A 19675-nucleotide genomic window follows, 5' to 3' on the forward strand; every position below is an offset into this window, starting at 1 on the left:
AAATAGGACTGTAGACAGGGCTTTAAACTAATTTGGGGGTGGGGGGGGAGGGTGCGAGGGTAGGTGACATTACGGGGTCTAAAGTTAAGGAGAGTGTACAGGTAAGGGAAGAGGCCGAGGATGTCCCAATAACAAAGGGAGTAGGCGTTCTGGCAAATAGGGTCCAGGTGAAGGCTGGGATGAAGGCACTTTATCTGAATGCACGAAGCATTCGGAATAAAGTGGATGAGCTGGTGGCGCAGATCAGCACAAATGGATATGATCTGGCGGCCATTACAGAGACGTGGCTGCAAGGTGACAGGGACTGGGAGCTGAATGTCCAGGGGTATCAAGTGTTTAGGAAGGATAGGCGGGAGGAAAAAGTGGGGGGCGTAGCTCTGCTGATTAAGGATAGCATCAGGGTGGTAGCAAGGGATGATATAGGAACCAAAGAGCAGAAAGTGGAATCATTGTGGGTGGAGATTAGGAGCAGCAAAGGGAGGAAGATGCTGGTGGGTGTCGTCTATAGGCCCCTGAATAATGATCTGGAGGTGGGGCGGGCTGTTAACGCGCAAATAAGTGCGGCGTGCAGGAATGGAACGGCGATAATTATGGGGGATTTCAATCTACATATTGATTGGTCGACCCATGTTGGACGCGGTGGGCTCGAGGAGGAGTTCTTGGAACGCTGCCGGGATAGTTTCCTTGAACAGCGTGTGTTGGAGCTGACGAGGGAGCGAGCTATCTTGGATCTGGTGTTATGTAATGAGGCGGGTAGAATTAGGGACCTTGTGGTGAAGGATCCTCTTGGGGAGAGTGATCATTGCATGGTGGAGTTTCTGGTGCAGATGGAGGAGGAGAAAGTGGGTTCCCGGACACGCGTCCTTTGTTTGAACAGAGGGGAGTACAGAAGGATGAGAGAAGAATTGGCGAATGTTGACTGGGGGAGCGCGTTGGAAGGTAGGTCTGCTGAGGAGCAGTGGAGGATCTTTAAGGAGATCTTTCTTGGTGCTCAGCAGAAATTTATTCCGATGGTTAAAAAGGACTGTAGGAGGAGAGGTAATAAGCCGTGGATAAAGAAGGAGGTGAAGGAAAGTGTTAAATTAAAAGCGGAGGCGTTTAGAGTAGCTAAGAGTAGTGGGTGAGAAGAGGATTGGGAGAGGTTTAAATGTCAACAAAGATTGACAAAGAAGTTGATAAAGAAGGGTAGGAGAAACTATGAAGCTGGGCTAGCGCTTAATATAAAAAAGGATAGCAAGAGTTTTTATAAATATATAAAAAGGAAGAGGCTGGCTAGGGTGAACGTTGGACCCTCAGAGGATGAGAAGGGGGACTTAGTGGTAGGGGATGGGGAAATGGCTGAGGTCTTGAATAACTTTTTTGTTTCGGTCTTCACGGAGGAGGACGTGAATAATTTGCCGGGTGTTAGCGATGGAAAGGTGGTAGGACAGGAGGGTCTCAATAACACTATTGTTACTAGAGAGGCGGTGCTCGACAGACTGGAGGGACTGATTGTGGACAATTCCCCAGGACCGGATGGAATGCATCCGAGGGTTCTGAAAGAAATGGCGGAGGTGATAGTGGATGCCTTAGTGGTTATTTTCCAAACGTCGCTGGATTCCGGGGAAGTGCCGGAAGATTGGAAAACGGCTAATGTTACGCCGTTGTTTAAGAAGGGTGCCAGGCAAAGGGCAGGGAATTATAGGCCTGTTAGTTTAACGTCTGTTGTAGGTAAAATGTTAGAATCCGTCATTAAGGAGGAAATAGCGAGGCATCTTGAGGGGAATTGCTTGATAGAGCAGACGCAGCACGGTTTCGTTAAGGGGAAGTCGTGTCTGATAAATTTATTGGAGTTCTATGAGGATGTGTCTAGGGCAGTGGATAGAGGAGAGCCGGTGGATGTGGTCTGTCTTGATTTTCAGAAGGTGTTTGACAAGGTGCCTCACAAGACGTTATTGCAGAAGGTAAGGGGGCATGGAGTTGGGGGTAGGGTGTTAGCGTGGATAGAGGATTGGTTGTCAAATAGGAGACAGAGAGTGGGGGTTAATGGGTGCTATTCGGATTGGCAGTTGGTGACTAGTGGAGTGCCCCAGGGGTCGGTGCTGGGGCCTCAGCTATTTACCATTTATATAGATGATCTGGAGGAGGGAACCGAGTGTACGGTGTCGAAATTTGCTGATGACACCAAGATTGGTGGAACGGCAAATTGCACGGAGGGTGTGGAGAGTCTGCAGAAGGATCTAGATAGGCTGGGCGAATGGGCCAGGAACTGGCAAATGGAATTTAATGTTGGCAAGTGCGAGGTGGTCCACTTTGGTAGGAATAATGGTAGGAAGGACTATTACGTGGCGAAAAACTACAGCATGCGACGGTGCAGAGGGACCTCGGGGTCCTTGTGCATGAGTCGCAAAAACCCAGCCTGCAGGTACAGCAGGTGGTCAGGAAGGCAAATGGGATGCTGGCCTTCATAGCGAGGGGGATTGAATATAAAAGTAGGGAGGTCTTGCTGCGGCTGTATAGGGCATTGGTGAGGCCGCAGCTGGAGTACTGTGTGTAGTTTTGGTCGCCGCACTTACGCGAGGATATTTTGGCCTTGGAGGAAGTGCAGAGGAGGTTTACTAGGCTAATACCAGAGTTGAGGGGGTTGAGCTATGAGGAGAGTCTGAATAAACTAGGCTTGTACTCGTTAGAGTTTAGAAGAATGAGGGGAGATCTCATTGAGACATATAAAATGATGAATGGGATGGATAGGATAGAGGTGGAGAGACTCTTCCCGCTCAGAAAAGACAGTAGGACTAGGGGGCACAGCCTCAAGATAAAGGGGGGGCGGTTTAGAACGGAGTTGAGAAAGAACTTCTTCACTCAAAGGGTGGTGAATCTCTGGAATTCTCTGCCCGTTGAAGTGGTGGAGGCTGCCTCGCTAAATATTTTTAAGATGCGGGTTGATGGGTTTTTGATAAGCGAGGGGATTAAGGGTTATGGGGAGAGGGCGGGAATGTGGAACTGAGCCACGACAGATCAGCCATGATCTATTGACTGGTGGGGCAGGCTCGAAGGGCTAGATGGCCTACTCCTGCTCCTATTTCTTATGTTCTTATGTTCTAGCTCCCATGACTACTGATGTCATGTTACCTCACGGTCTACATCATTCATTACCATAACTATTCTGTTAACTGCATTATGCCTCCCTTCTATCAACTTCTAAACAATGACGTTAAACCGTGTTTTAAGATACTTTAAGTTGCATATCTGTAACTTCCTTTTACTGTTATAGATTCTACTCAACTCTTACCCCTTTATTTCACACACTACCACACCCCACGCTCCCCCCCCCACCCCGATTGCCTTTATTCAAAAATAATAATAACGGAAAAGATCTAAAAAGAAGAAATCTTTAGTGAAAAAAGATCACTATTGGCAGTGAGCCACAGGGAGTCCTGAGGTATAGGAAATATAGGGGGTGAAAGTCCCAGCCGAATGAAAAGAGAAAAATAACCTCTCAATTGTCCAGAAAGTAAAAGAGCAGATATTGTTGCTGAGCTTTAAACAGCAACTAATATTTTAAAAATGTTTTAAAACAGAGAGCAGCCATGTTGGCAATGAGCCCGCCAAAATTCGGAAATGGAGGAAACTTACAGCAGAGATAGCTGACAGCTGCAGTGACAGCTTGAAATTAAGAAAACATCATTTACCGTTTTTAAAGCGGCAACACTTTGCAAGTGTCAACCACAAGAAGAAAGAAACAGCCACAGGCAAGAAAATTAGAAGAGATCCTGGATAGGGAGCAACTCTAATAGAGGTCCATTGGCAACAAGGACCTTGAAGAAGGAGGGCAACAAAGACCTCACAGAAGAGCAGTGTGAGACCATAAAGATGGGGGGACAATGAGAAACCCAGGGGAAAGGCAACAAGAGAATCCAGACTGGAAACAAGTCAACACTTCGCCAGAGACAGACCTGGCCAACAGTGAAACCGAAAGAAAGGACAAAGACTAAAGTTCTGTTGCAGGCAGAAAAAGAGCCAGAAAATACAAATCCGACACTGAAGTACAAAGAACTTGAAGATGGAAAAGCCAAGCTGAATGGTCTTTCTTGATTTTCAGAAGGCGTTTGACAAGGTACCTCACAAGAGGTTATTGCAGAAGGTCGGGGGCATGGAGTTGGGGGTAGGGTGTTAGCGTGGATAGAGGACTGGTTGTCAAATAGGAGGCAGAGAGTGGGGGTCAATGGGTGCTATTCGGATTGGCAGATGGTGACTAGTGGAGTGCCCCAGGGGTCAGTGCTGGGGCCTCAGCTATTTACCATTTATATAGACGATCTGGAGGAGGGAATCGAGTGTAGGGTGTCGAAATTTGCTGATGACACCAAAATTGGTGGAAAGGCAAATTGTGCGGAGGGTGGGGAGAGTCTACAGAAGGATCTAGATAGGCTGGGCGAATGGGCCAGGAAATGGCAAATGGAATTTAATGTTGGCAAGTGCGAGGTGGTCCACTTTGGTAGGAATAATGGTAGGAAGGATTATTACTTACGTGGAGAAAAACTGCAGCAGGCGACGGTGCAGAGGGACCTCGGGGTCCTTGTGCATGAGTCGCAAAAACCCAGCTTGCAGGTGCAGCAGGTGGTCAGGAAGGCGAATGGGATGCTGGCCTTCATCACGAGGGGGATTGAATTTAAAAGTAGGGAGGTCTTGCTGCGGCTGTATAGGGCATTGGTGAGGCCGCAGCTGGAGTATTGTGTGCGGTTTTGGGCGCCGTACTTACGCAAGGATATTTTGGCCTTGGAGGGAGTGCAGAGGAGGTTTACTAGGCTGATGCCGGAGTTGAGGGGGTTGAGCTATGAGGAGAGGCTGAATAAATTAGGCTTGTACTCGTTAGAGTTTAGAAGAATGAGGGGAGATCTCATTGAGACGTATAAGATGATGAATGGGATGGATAGGATAGAGGTAGAGAGACTCTTCCCGCTCAGAAAGGATAGCAGGACTAGGGGGCACAGCCTCAAGATGAAGGGGGGGCGGTTTAGAACAGAGTTGAGGAGGAACTTCTTCACTCAAAGGGTGGTGAATCTCTGGAATTCTCTGCCTGTTGAAGTGGTGGAGGCTACCTCGCTAAATATTTTTAAGACGCGGGTTGATGGGTTTTTGATAAGAGAGGGGATTAAGGGTTATGGGGAGAGGGCGGGAATGTGGAACTGAGCCACGACAGATCAGCCATGATCTTATTGAATGGCGGGGCAGGCTCGAAGGGCTGGTTGGCCTACTCCTGCTCCTATTTCTTATGTTCTTATGAATAGATTTAAAATCTTGCTTAAGCATTTGAAAGTAAAATAACAAGCAAATAATTGGCTGAAGTTAAGACGAGTGGAAAGTTCCATTTGCGAAATGTTGGGTCCAACGAGAACATAATGGGCGCCAAGGAAGAGGAAAATTAGATCCCAATCTGGGAACAAACAGATTGCAATTTCTCCTTGGAAGGGGGAAAAATCCACAGCGTCTGAAAAAGCAGATGACTTGTTAGCAAAAGAAGCACAGAGTGCTCTACCATTCTTTCACATGTGACCGAGCTCGATGTAGAAGAACATCTTCATCTGAGATTTGATATTGGGGAAGCAGGGGTAGAAAGTAAAAAAAAATGTATTGTGGCAGGAAGTGAAAATTGTATCGTAATATTCTGTTAGAAAAGAGGAAAACTTGCATGCATAAAAATGTAATGGTGCTCAGCAGAGCAAGAATTAATGTGAGACTGGAGAATAGCACCACCCATGCCAAGATGTTTATAGTCACGTGATAAAAATCTCCTAGAAAACAATCTAGAAGCAACACCCTATAAATAAGTAGCTAGCCTGCATAGTGAGTGCTCCACCGTGCTTGCTCCTATTTCTTATGTTCTTATGTTCTTAAACTATAAATAGTTAAAGTGAACACCTGTGTTCTTTTTTGAGACAGTCTACCCTTTTTCCGTAGTTCAGATAATGTTTTGTTAAACTGGTATTTCCAATAAGTGGGGAAGAATATGTTATGTATTGTATGCACTGTAGGAACTTATCAAGGCTCCTTAGATAGCTCCTTTCTAATACAAGACTACTTCCATCTAAAAGGATGAGGGCAACATCACCACTTGAAAGTTCCCCTCCAACCTACACAACATCCTGGTTTGGAAATATACTGCCATTCCTTGTCGCCGGGTCAAATTCCTGGAGCTTCTCCCTTAACAGCACATCTATTGCAATGGTTCAAGAAGGCAACTCACCACGTGGGCAATTGGGCAATAAATCTTGGCCTAGCTAATGATGCCCACATCCCAAGAACAAATTAAACACGACAGATCAGCCATGATCTTATTGAATGGCGGGGCAGGCTTGAGGGGCTAGATGGCCTACTCCTGCTCCTATTTCTTATGTTCTAATATTCTTATGTAAAAAAGCTCTAGTAGGGCCGAACCAGAGCATTGTAAAGGTTCAGCACAATTCCTAACTTTATACTACGCTCTAGTTATGAAGCCCAAGATCCCATGTGCTTTATTAACCATTCTATAAGTATGCCATCTTCAGAGATCGATGCCTCCTCCCCCCTTACTCCTAATTGATGTTAAATTAACTGGGTTCTTGTTCCTGGAACTATTGTGACAACATTTCTTGAACAAGGATGTCACTTTTGCCACTCTTCAATCCTCTGGCATTTCTCCTATATCTAGGGAAGACTAGAAGACGATGGCCCTTCCAAGATCTCCATCCCCATTTCCTTCAGCAACCTGGGATGTAAGCCATCTGGACCAGGTGTCTTATCTATCCTCAATATAGCCATCCTTTCCAGAATCATCTCTCTCTCAATTTTCAGTCTATCCCTTGCTTCTATTGTCTGCACTTCTAATATTTTGTCAGATTCCTCCTCATTAGTAAACGTGGGTATAAAGTACTCATTAAGTATTCTAGCCTTGCCATGTGCTGTAAAGAATATTTCACTTTCTCTAACTATCCTGTTACTATTTATGTTAGCGATTGAAGTTTTTTTAGTGTTCCCTTTTATAGTAACCACCATTCTATTATATTCTATCCTTGATAGTCTGATTTTCCTCTTCACCTCTCTTCTCAACCTATCTTATTCGACGTGGTTCTCATTTGAAGAATTCACTTGACATATATCATATACCCTCTTTTTTTTTAAAAAAATCTTTCTTTATAACCTCTATTTCCCTCGTCATTCAACGAGCTCTGTTTTTGGTTCCTCTTGTTTGGGACACCCTTGTTAGAATGTACCTAGTTTGTACCTGAAGCAATCCTTCCTTAAAAATCACCTTTAGTCCCCTTGCAGTTCTTCCTGTCAGGCTTTGGTTCCATTTTAGACACCTTTTCATCAGCCCTCTTCCAATTTAGACATTCTACTTTATATCATTCCTTGTTTTTCTCCATAGTCTAAACCCTATGATAGGATGATCTGTCTTACCCACGTCTTCATCCATTGGCTCACTTATTTCCCAAACTAGATCCAGTGATGCTATAGATATAATATTTTTTGTTTCAAAGTGAACCTATCTCATTGCAAATTATTTTAATTTTTAGGATGATCCACATATGAATCTGGTGATTGAAGCCATCAAGAATGATCCACTCAGACAAATGGAGCGAGAACGGTAGTATACATTTGCTGTATTGAAAATTAGCATGTCACTTCTTTAATTGGCACTTCTGGAGCAACAAGTTATTTCTGTGAACTTCTGAAATTCAGGCAACCAACAAGAGTGCCTTTTCGATGCTTTTTTGTCATATGTTCTATAAGCTAATAAGCAGTTATTCGATATTTCTTAGAATGTAGATCACGGTGCCAGTTATCAATGTTGATTTTCCTCATATTTCTATACTAATACCATATTCCTGTGGAGGAATCATGGGATGGGATTCTCCCAAAAAAATCCCAAATGTTGAATTCGCATAAAAACTGGAATAAATCCTGCTTGTTTTTTCAGTGGGACTTTCAAAATGAATCTTCCACACTCTGTGCGCTGCAGAGTGCACAAACGTGAATCTCATTAAAATCAAGCCACAGAGTCTATTCCCGCCTGAGAGGCTGACAGCATAGAGCTGAGCAGGCTATTGTACATGTGCTGATCTGTCAGCACCAAGATCGACGCACGTGCAGTAGCCCCACACTGCTGGCCTCCTGATTGCTGGCCAGCTCCAAGACCCAGCACCACTAGATGTGTGACCTTTTGCCTCCCCCTCACCTGATCACTGGCCTCCTTAATGTGTCCAGGCCGACCTTAAACCTCCCCCCCGCCCTGGCAGTCCCAATCTCCTGACCCCGCAGTGCCAACCCCACAGTCTCCCACCCCGATGGCCAGCCCCAATCACTGACCTCCCAATTTCTTCCACTGATCCCAGTGCAAAGTGGCAGCAGGACCCCCCCAACCCCACTGATCTTGCTAACTCAGGCGTGTACCATGTCATGGTGTACCATGGGCATTGGCACTTTGCCCCTTGGCAGTGCCAGGGAGCAGGCTGGCACTGCCCTTACTCTGACCTCCTGGGGGGCCTCAGTGGTCCTTCTTTTAATTCCAGTGAGGTCGGGCCGCTAGCTCCCCACTAGTTGTAAACCCTGCTAGAGTGGAACACTTCTGGTGGGGGTGGAGACTCTAGTGGGCCCAGAGACTTCAGTCCCAGGCCTGCTAATTATGTTTAAATCAATATTTAATTTAATTTATGCAGCTCTGTGCCGATTTCTGGCCTGGAGTTGATGGCATCAGAACACGCAGAGGCCCTGGCACCCAGCAGGAAGCCCACGACAAGGCCTCTGCTTAAGTCTCCTGGGAGAATCGCTCCCACGGAGTTAAATTTTTAATACAAATATTTTTTCAAATGCGAAATTCTTATCATTAAGTAATTATTAATTGAGGAATTATTTATAAAAATTAGAAAAATGCCACAATAGGCAATGATTTTAGTTGTTTGTTACAACAATGTTAAAGATTCTATTGCAAAGACAAATGTAACCAACTATGTTCTATATATGTTTAATTCTACAGGAAAGCAATGGCAGAGAGGTTTATTATGACAGCGGCTAAGTTAATAGCACCTGCAATTGAAGCATCGTTTGCATCTGGATATGACTGGTGAGAGTTAATTTGGAATAGTACAATAACTCTGAATATGCAGCCTTAATCAAGCGAGTTACAGGGAATGGTGCATTGAAAATCCCTGGGCAGGATAATTGGCTGGGATTTTATGTAAACTGGAGACCCACCAACTCCAGGAGTGAATATCATGGGGTAGGTCCTCTTCATTCAGGTGGCTTGCCCTGCAGCCACTTAATGGTTAGTGGACTGTTAGGTGGCTTGAAACAAACCCTCCCTTGTCTTCCCCACTCCTTCGTGGAAGAACGTCCTGCCTCCTAGAGCTGCTGGCCAATCCAATGACTGGTGACCTTCTGGTTCCACAGCACCACTGGCCACTGCTGGGATGGCATCCAGTCTCTGAGGGCAATTGTTGCTCAACATGAGGTAAGTGGGAGCAACGCCCCAAGCTGGCGATGCCCAGGCTGTGTGGCAAGTGGTGGGGTTGAAGGAAAGGCCAGGGTAGAGGGGTGGGGTTGAAGGAAAGGCCAGGGTAGGAGGGGAGGGGGGTTTGAAGGAAAGGCCAGGGTAGAGGGGGGTTGAAGGAAAGGCCAGGGTAGGAAAACTATTGAAAGAGGGCCACCAGGGGGCCTGCCACTGGCCCAAGTCATGAAGATTGCTGAACTTTACAATGGCGTCAGCCATGGGAAAAATTGCAGTGGGACATGAAGAGGCCTGTAACTGGCATTAGCAGTGCATGTAGATTTGTGCCCAAATTTACCTGTGTCCACCTGCCAAAAAGCCCTTGAAGGTGAGGGGGGCATAAGATTCAGTCCAATTATGTCAATTTGCTTTCAATAAGAAACATTAATTACATCATATAAAAAATGCTGTGTTCTCCAGCAAAGAAGGCACATGGGAAATCTGTTATTCAATATCTGTTAATGTTCTCCTTGAGTTGCTATCAAGAAGTCTTATGAACGTAGCCTAGGTCTAATATTCTTTCCTGAAGCCTGGGTCAAGTTCAGAATTGAGTTTTTGGTGAGTTGTGCTTTTGAACCACTTAATGCAATGTTCTGTTACACCAGTGCATTGTGCCCAGAATAAATTGAATTTCAGCAAATTCCATTTATATTGCACCTATAATTACGAGCATGCCTTTACAGAAGGTGTGCCAAAAACACATGCCAACTTACAAGGGCGAGATTGGAATGGGGACCAAAAGCAACAGGCTTTGAGGAGAGAGAGATGGAGACCAAGGGGTTTGTGGAGTAAAATTCTAGAAATTAGAACAAAAGCAAAATACCGCTGGTGCTAGAAACCTGAAATAAACACAAAAATGCTGGAAATAATCAGCATCTGTCCAGAAATTAGAAATCAAGTGCCTTAAGTCTTTGCTACCATTGATAGGGTACAGAGGGGAAGTCACCCAAGAAGCCAGAGTCAGAGTTGCAAAGGTTTTAGAGGTACATATATGGTTGGTCCTCCAATAAATCAGTGCCAAATGCTGAAATTATTTTTGTGGGCATCACTGTACACATTTTGCAAGGAATATTTGCTCCAACCAGCTCCTGTAATTTTTAACTCACTGTTAAGAGCAATCAGCCATCCCTTAATTGCTGCCTACATGCCTGGTTTTTGCATTGCTGAACCTACTAACATAGAGAACTCCTTGAAATCCTTTATTGTGCATAGGGATCCACTCCACTGCCAGTATAATTGCAAGATGTCAGTGGTTGAGCACAATCTTGATTTACTGGAATTTCAAAATCAGTGTTATTAAGTGTATTTGAACTTGTATTCCATTTTAACTAATGCATTGAAATACAACAGTGGAATTTTCCCATAATTTGTCATTGTTAGACTGAAAATCAGTATGCATATCTCTAGATGCGCTACTCAGTTTTCAGACCAGATCTTGAGCCACTACACCCCACCTCCAACCCCCCAAACAACCACTGGTAGTATCACTGGCACATCCCCCTCATTGTCAGGAATCCCCCCCCCCTCCCTCCACCACCAGTTTGGCAGTGTAAACCTGTGCCAGGGCACTGCCTTGGCATATACCTCTCCCAATGGAGGCTATACTCATCTTGGTGTCCCGGCGGGATCCCCTCAATTGTTTCCCGTCTTAATAAAGCTGTTGTGAATATTCAATGAAGAGGTTTATGTGACAGTTGGTCCTTTAATGATATGCTGATTCAGTAAAATGCATTTAAAAGGACAGGAACCTTGTAATCCTGAAATGTCGCCAGTGAGAATCTCGTTTCCTGACTTGTCATGGTATTTTTGCGCCTACGTAATCATTCTTGCTGATGGCGAATACATGTGCAAAATTGCCCTCAATATTCATAATATGCAAACTTGGCATCACAGTGCATTATGAAATTAATACCTTATGATCATGGGTTTTAATGAATATCAGATTGTTGCACCAAACCCTCCTCTCTAAAGTCTGAAGAAATATGTTGGGCCAATTAGCTTTGCGATGACTATTCACACCATAATTTAAGCACATTTGGTCGTAAGTCTTTGGAATTGTCTTCCTTAAAGAGAATTGGGGGCTAGATCATTGAATATATTCAAGGTTGAGTAAAACAGATGTTTGATTAACAATAGTCAAGGGTTATTGCGGATGGTGGGGGCAGACAGACAGGAAGCAGAAATATGGCCAAATCATATCAGCTATGACCTTATTGACTTGTGCAGCAAGGTCATGGGGCTGCATGACCTGCTACTCCTTTTTCTTATGTTTGGCATCCTTATTCCAAAGCTTTGAGAAATTGAAACCTGATACTCTGATGCATGAGGTTTGACACAGTACGTCTAACTGAGGAATGTTAATCTTGATGTAGAGTTCAGAAAATGGAAACATATTTCATGCTCTATCACTGGTATCTTTATCTTGATTTGTAAATAGACCATCCTAGTTCAAAATTCCCTAAAATAACTTTGTAAGTTGAAATGTAGTGTGGAAGGAAAATGGCTTTTAAACAATAATTCATCTTTGTAACTGTTAATTGCTACAGGTGTGTGGAAATGGTGAAGGCTTCCCAATATGTTGAGCTGGCTAATGACCTGGAAATTAACAAAGCCATTACTTACCTACGACAGAGGGATTTTAATCAGGTAACACAAGATGACACCATTGTTATTTCTGTTGAATACGTGTGAGTTTTCCAAAAGATGGACCTTAATTTATTCTTTATTCAATTTCCCACACAACTCCAATAACAATATGCAAACAGAAAAAAAAAACTACTGGAAAAGTGCCTTATAAGAATTTGCTTACACTTGTGTTTTGCAATTAACAAAATTAGAATTACATAATCCGAGCATAAAATGCAGGAAGTGTCCAACAGAGTGATATGCATTTAAAAGAGAAAGTTATATTAGTATTGCTTCTTCAGCAGACTACCCTTTGAAAGTTCAGTCTCAATGGCTTGCAAAGAATTGACCCATCCTAACTTAGCATTTTAATTCTTGTTTCCTTCAGGAAAATATAAATCTCCATTTTAAATTATCCACCTATGGTCCACTTTATTAATGATGTCTTCATGCTTTTGCCAATTATTTTCAAAAGCTTTATCCCTCCCAAGTTTTTGTATAATTGTATGTGCAAATTAAATTGCAAGAAACAACAACATGCTATGCTATGAATTCTTTCTAGAAAATTTTCCATTTAGGACAGATATTTAGAGCTTTTTCTTCACAAAAAGATTAATTAATGCATGAAACAAAGAGTACTGAAGACGAAAGTCCTGGATGCACTTAAGAAGCAATTGGATGCTGCAAGAGTATTTAGTGATCTTGGCTAATACCCTTTCTCCTGTACAACTACCTTGTGAAATGATTGAAAATGAAAAGAGCAAGCGGATGGCAATCAAGGAGAAATCAGTAGCAATTAAAAGGGATAAGAAAAGAGAAATTATGGAGTTGGGGTGGGAATTGTGTGAAGAGGAGGAATGGACAGTAATAAAGGGAAAGAGAGAAGAGGCCAAACAAAGAGCAGTGCTTTGATTGGCGAAAAGTTCAGAGAAGTTGAGTGCCACTTTGTGGTGGGGAAAAACAGGCAAGTTGACACGAGTGAAGAAGGACTGTTAGCTTTAGCTGTACTGGAGATGAGTGTATTGCTAGTGCAAACTAGGAATGTTATTTTTCTTAAAAAAACAAACATCTCCATGAGGTTAGGAGGTAGGGCTAAAAGCAAATTACTGCAGATGCTGGAATCTGAAACCAAAAGAGAAAATGCTGGAAAATCTCAGCAGACCTGGCAGCATCAGTAAGGAGAGAAACAAGAGCTGACGTTTCGAGTCCAGATGACTCTTTGTCAAAGCTACCACTTTACAGCCATAGAACCATAGAAAATTTACAGCTCAGAAACAGGCCTTTTGGCCCTTCTAGTCTGTGCCAAACCATTTTTTGCTTAGCCCCACTGACCTGCACTTGGAGCATATCCCTCCTTACCCCTCTCATCCATGAACCCGTCCAAGTTTTTCTTAAATGTTAAAAGTGACCCCACATTTACCATTTATCCGGCAGCTCATTCCACACTCCCACCACTCTCTGCGTGAAGAAGCCCCCCCTAATATTCCCTTTAAACTTTTCTTCTTTCACCCTCAACCCATGGTTTTTTTTCTCCCCTAGCCTCAGTGGAAAAAGTCTGCTTACATTCACTCTATCTATATCCATCAAAATCTTATACACCTCTATCAAATCTCCCCTCATTCTTCTACACTGTAGGGAATAAAGTCCTAACGTATTCAATCTCTGTCTGTAACTCAGCTTCTCAAGTCCTGGCAACATCCTTGTGAACCTTCCCTGCACTCTTCCAATCTTATTTACATCCTTCCTGTAACTAGGTGACCAAAACTGTACATAATACTCTAAATTCAGCCTCACCAATCCCTTATATAACCTTACCGTAACACTCCATCTTTTATACTCGATACTCCGATTGATAAAGGCCAATGTACCAAAAGCACTCTTTACGACCCTATCCACCTGTGACGGCACTTTTAGGGAATTCTGTACCTGTATTCCCAGATCCCTCTGTTCATCTGCACTCTTCAGAGTCCTACCATTTACTCTGTACATTCTACTTTGGTTTGTCCTTCCAAAGTGCAATACCTCACATTTGTCTGCATTAAATTCCATTTACAGTAAAAACCAGGTTTAAGTCCAACCAATTTATTTGATAGTAAACTCACTAGCTTTCGAGGTTTCCCTCTTCTTCAGGTGAATGGAGAGTTCTGGCCTCAGGCTGAACTCCAGTACAATGCCGGCATATCCACATCATGACTTAAATTCTATTTGCCATTTTTCAGCCCATTTTTCTAGTTGGTCCAAATCCCTCTGCAAGCTTTGAAAACCTTCCTCACTGTGCACTACACCTCCAATCTTTGAATCATCAGCAAATTTGCTGATCCAATTTACCACATTATCATCCAGATCATTGATATAGATGACAAATAACAATGGACCCAACACCGATCCCTGCGGCACACCACTAGTCCACAAGCCTCCACTCAGAGAAGCAATCCTCCACAACCTCTCTCTGGCTTCTTCCATTGAGCCAATGTCTAATCCAATTTACTACCTCCCGATGTATACCTAGCGATTGAACCTTCCTAACTAACCTCCCATGAGGGACCTTGTCAAAGGCCTCGCTAAAATCCAGGTAGACAACATCCACTGCCTTTCCTTCTTCCCCTTTCCTCAAAAAACTCTAGTGGATTGGTCATACATGACCTACCACGCACAAAGCCATGTTGACTCTCCCTATTAAGTCCCTGTCCATCCAAATATTTGTAGATCCTATCCCTTATCACACCTTCCAATAACTTGCCCACCACCAATGTCAAACTTATTGACCTATAATTTCCTGCATTTCTTTTGGAACCGTTTTTAAACAATGGAACAACATGAGCCACCCTCCAATCATCCGGCACCTCCCCCGTGCATACTGACATTTTAAATATGTCTGCCAGGGCCCCTGCAAGTTCACTACTAGCCTCCCTCAAGGTCCGTGGGAATACCTTGTCCAGACGTGGGGATTTATCCACTCTGATTTGCCTCAAGACAGCCAGCACCACCTCCTCTTTGATCTGTAAAGGCTCCATGACCTCCCTACCTGTTTGTCCTATTTCCGTAGACTTCATGCCTGTTTCCTCAGTAAATATGGATGCAAAAACCCCATTTAGTATCTCCCCCATCTCTTTTGGTTCCATACACAGTATACCACTCGAAGACCAATTTTATCCCTCACTATCCTTTTGCTCTTAACATTTGCTGATTGCATCTGAATCACATCTTCAGAAGTTCTATGACTTGCTCCATGAGTCATTAGCCTCATCCCTCAGCATCATTCCTGCAGATTTTCTGGCCCCTCAAAGATCCTAAGAACCTGGGAGTGACTGAGGATGTAGGAGTCATGGCATTTCCCAGGGAACCGTACACAAACGTGCAGTATTTGCTTTTGATGGTTATGCACCAACTGCATATTAATGGAATGGAAGCCCTTGCAGGAATGAACATCAAGGACTGCTGCCAGAAAGTGTGAATAGCCACTTGGTGCAATCTGTTGCTCCCTGAACTCTTGGGAAGCCAGAGATAGTTATGAAACACATGAATCTCTGAGCCCAGCTTTCCTTGTCCAGAACAAAGTTTACATGATGATGGACCTTCCTGTAAAAGACGTTGGTCACCTTCTGTATGCACCTATTTGTTGCCATTTGGTGTCCAGTTGCTCCCTGGAAAGACCCAGAAACAAAGAAATTGAGTGCTGCTGTTCAAGAGGTACAGTGGCACGGTGGTTAGCATTGCTGCTTCACAGCACCGGGACCTTGTTCGATTCCTGCTTTGGGTCACTGTCTGCGTGGAGTCTGCATGTTCTCCCTGTGTCTCTGTGGATTTCCTCCAGGTGCTTTGGTTTCCTCCCACAATTCAAAAGACGTGCTGGTTAGGTCCATTGGCCATGCTAAATTCACCCTCAGTGTACCCGAACAGGCGCCAAAGTGTGGAGACTAGGATTATTTTCACAGAAACTTCATTAATGTAAGCCTACTTGTGACACTAATAAATAAATAAAAAACCTGGGCCACATGTGGGCTATCGACATCAATGGCTGGGATAGCATAACAGCCATTGAACTGAGTGGTTTGTTGGCAATTTCAGAGGGCATTTAAGAGTCAACCATATTGCTGGATCTGGAGTTACATGTAGTCCAGATCAGTTAAAGATGGCAGATTTCTTTCCCTAAAGGAATTTGAATTTATTGAATTCAAATTTCACCATCTGCCATAATGAGATTAGAACTCGGGCCTGAAAGCTTGCATCTGATTTAACTATGGGAACAGATGAAATTTGTCTTGTGCACCTCCAAGTGTGGAAAAAGAAACAACAAACAGGTACATAGCTTTTTCAGATTTGATGTTGGCAGCTGAATTGCGCCTATCCCTTTCAAAGCAGAGATTTAAAGATATGGCTTGGACACTCCTTGGACAACAGAGTGTGCGTCCCATCTACTGTATCAACAAATGAGAATGCATTCCAGGAAAGAGCCCCAAAATCCTGCTTAGCAATCTTCACCTTTCATGATACCTCTCCCAGACAGAACCAGACTTACTTTTGATTTTGAAAGACGTGATTTTGCCTGTATTTCAAGGTGGTGATGTTTCACCTGTATTACAGGATAAGGTTCGACCCTCCATACCTCACTGTCTGCGTGCCTCTGATTTATCTGGAGCCTCATGGTGTACAGATAGAGTGCCATCTCTAACCTCCTCCACTAATTCTAGGTCCTGTTGTTGTGGTGGAGATTGACACATTCCCCCCACTAGCCCTCCCTACCCTGAGTTCATTACCTGCAAAGCATCTATGCTTTACGTGGACCTATACCCATCACATCTGGAAGCCGTGTGCAACATCATTTACAGGACACCTATCCACCCCACCATTGCAGTGCCCAGCGACATTAACTGTAGATCAGTACTGCACACCAAGCTGACCATTTCTCCTTTGAAACTCAGAGCCCTTGCCTTCTTCCTGCAACTGAGATACAACATGCTTCCAATGATTGCTCCAGCAGCATGCCCACTGCATTTCTGCACTGTTAACTATCTTTGAGTTGAGTGTGATGTCTACATAGCCCCTGGACTACCATACATCTATAATTCCTTTCCATTTCACAGCTGGCATGTTTGCACTCTCACTAGATTCCCCACTCCCATGCGCCACCAAAGCAGCTGTGGGCAGGATGGGAGAATTTCACCCCAAGTTAATTTTATTTACTCGGTTAATAAAATGCAAACAGACTTGTGAACTGTAATGTTATTTCTCGTATGGTGCTGACCATAATTAGAATCATCATTTATAAGATACCAGGTTATCCAACTAAGGATATAAATTATATCCTAAGGACCCCTATGAATCCATCCAGATAAACACAAAATATTAATTTCACATCTGTAACAATTTTCTTTCCAGTACAAAAAACTATTTTAAGCTTTTTACTCTTATTTCTCTAGTTTTATTTATCAAATCATAAGAAATTTAGTTTTAGTTTAATCTTTTTTCACATAATTAGTCATATGTTTGTTATGGTTATTTAGTATTTCTCAAATCATGTGTTTAGGTTTTCAACAGTCCAGAGATGTAGCTTGAATTCCAGTCAACAATATTTCTCCATTTCAAACATCTATTATAACCTATCACAGACTAGCATTAGATGTGAATTAATTTTAGTTTAGCGTTTCAATGTTAGTTTTATTTTAGTACTAGCATCAAAGCAATTCTATTCTATCTTGGTTCACAAAAATAATGAGTCCATGTGGTGTATGTACATTGACACTGAACAATTGCTTCTGATATTTTAGCAGTATTGCCAAGTCATTTTTTAAAACTTTTTTTTATTAAAAGTTTTTATTTTACCCAAAATGCAACAGATCCCAAAAATCTAGCATTGTACAGAGTAATTATTATCTGAAAATAACAAAGATACAAAAGAAAAACACCACCCCAAAAGTTCTATTTGGGGACTTTCCTCCCCCATAATGAGAACTTCTGAGGCCATCCAAACCAAACCACTTACGCACCACCCTGCTGTAGCAACACTCATCTAAGAACATAAGAAATAGGAGCAGGAGTAGGCCATCTAGCCCTTCGAGCCTGCCCTGCCATTCAGCAAGATCACGGCTGATCTGAAGTGGCTCAGTTTCACTTTCCCGCTTTCTCCCCATAACCCTTAATCCCCTTGCCTACCAAAAACCTATCTACCCACGTCTTAAATATATTTAGCGAGGTAGCCTCAACCACTTCAACAGGCAGAGAATTCCAGAGATTCACCACCCTTTGAGTGAAGAAGTTCCTCCTCAACTCCGTTCTAAACTGCCCCCCCCCCTTATCTTGAGACTGTGCCCTCTAGTCCTGCTGTCCTTTCTGAGCGGGAAGAACCTCTCCACCTCTGCCCTATCCATCCCTTTCATCATCTTATACGTCTCAATGAGATTTCCCCTCATCCTTCTAAACTCTAACGAGTACAAGCCCAGTCTATTCAGCCTCTCCTCATAGCTCAACCCCCTCAACTCCGGTATCAGCCTAGTGAACCTCCTCTGCACTCCCTCCAAGGCCAAAATATCCTTGCGCAGGTGCGGCGACCAAAACTCCACACAGTACTCCAGCTGGGCGCCGTACTTACGCAAGGATATTTTGGCCTTGGAGGGAGTGCAGAGGAGGTTTACTAGGATGATGCCGGAGTTGAGGGGGTTGAGCTATGAGGAGAGGCTGAATAAACTAGGCTTGTACTCGTAGAAGAATGAGGGGAGATCTCATTGAGACGTATAAGATGATGAATGGGATGGATAGGATAGAGGTGGAGAGACTCTTCCCGCTCAGAAAGGATAGTAGGACTAGGGGCACAGCCTCAAGATAAAGGGGGGGCAGTTTAGAACGGAGTTGAGGAGGAACTTCTTCACTCAAAGGGTGGTGAATCTCTGGAATTCTCTGCCCGTTGAAGTGGTGGAGGCTACCTCGCTAAATATTTTTAAGACGCGGGTTGATGGGTTTTTGATAAGAGAGGGGATTAAGGGTTATGGGGAGAGGGCGGGAATGTGGAACTGAGCCACGACAGATCAGCCATGATCTTATTGAATGGAGGGGCAGGCTCAAAGGGCTAGATGGCCTACTCCTGCTCCTATTTCTTATGTTCTCATGTTCTCACCAGTGCCCTGTACAGTTGCAGCAAGACCTCCCTACTTTTATATTCAATCCCCCTCGCTATGAAGGCCAGCATCCCATTTGCCTTCCTGACCACCTGCTGCACCTGTAGGCTGAGTTTTTGCGACTCATGCACAAGGACCCCCCAGGTCCCTCTGCACCGTAGCATGCTGCAGCTTTTCGCCCTGTAAGTAGTAGTCCTTCCTACCATTATTCTTACCAAAGTGGATAACCTCACACTTGCCAACATTGTATTCCATCTGCCAGGTCCTCGCCCACTCGCTCAGCCTATCTAGATCCCTCTGCAGACTTTCCACACCCTCCACACAATTTGCCGTTCCACCTATCTTTGTGTCATCAGCAAATTTCGACATCTTACACTCGGTTCCCTCCTCCAGATCATCTATATAAATGGTAAATAGCTGAGGCCCTGGCACCAAT

General features: G+C 43.8%; 1 protein-coding gene across 3 annotated transcripts in view; it reads left to right on the forward strand.

Moving 5' to 3' along the window:
• The window catches only part of ift88 (intraflagellar transport 88 homolog), a 92945-nt gene that overhangs the window by 42104 nt on the left and 31166 nt on the right, over window positions 1-19675 (forward strand). For all 3 annotated transcript variants that reach the window (XM_080197316.1, XM_080197317.1, XM_080197318.1), the window contains 3 exons: window positions 7533-7603; window positions 8993-9079; window positions 12049-12148. In XM_080197316.1, coding sequence (XP_080053442.1) covers window positions 7533-7603; window positions 8993-9079; window positions 12049-12148 — 258 coding nt within the window. The remainder of the gene's footprint in view (window positions 1-7532; window positions 7604-8992; window positions 9080-12048; window positions 12149-19675) is intronic.

Source organism: Carcharhinus amblyrhynchos, chromosome 10, assembly GCF_965287045.1.
Source record: "Carcharhinus amblyrhynchos chromosome 10, sCarAmb.v2.hapA, whole genome shotgun sequence".
Classification (NCBI taxonomy): domain Eukaryota; kingdom Metazoa; phylum Chordata; class Chondrichthyes; order Carcharhiniformes; family Carcharhinidae; genus Carcharhinus; species Carcharhinus amblyrhynchos.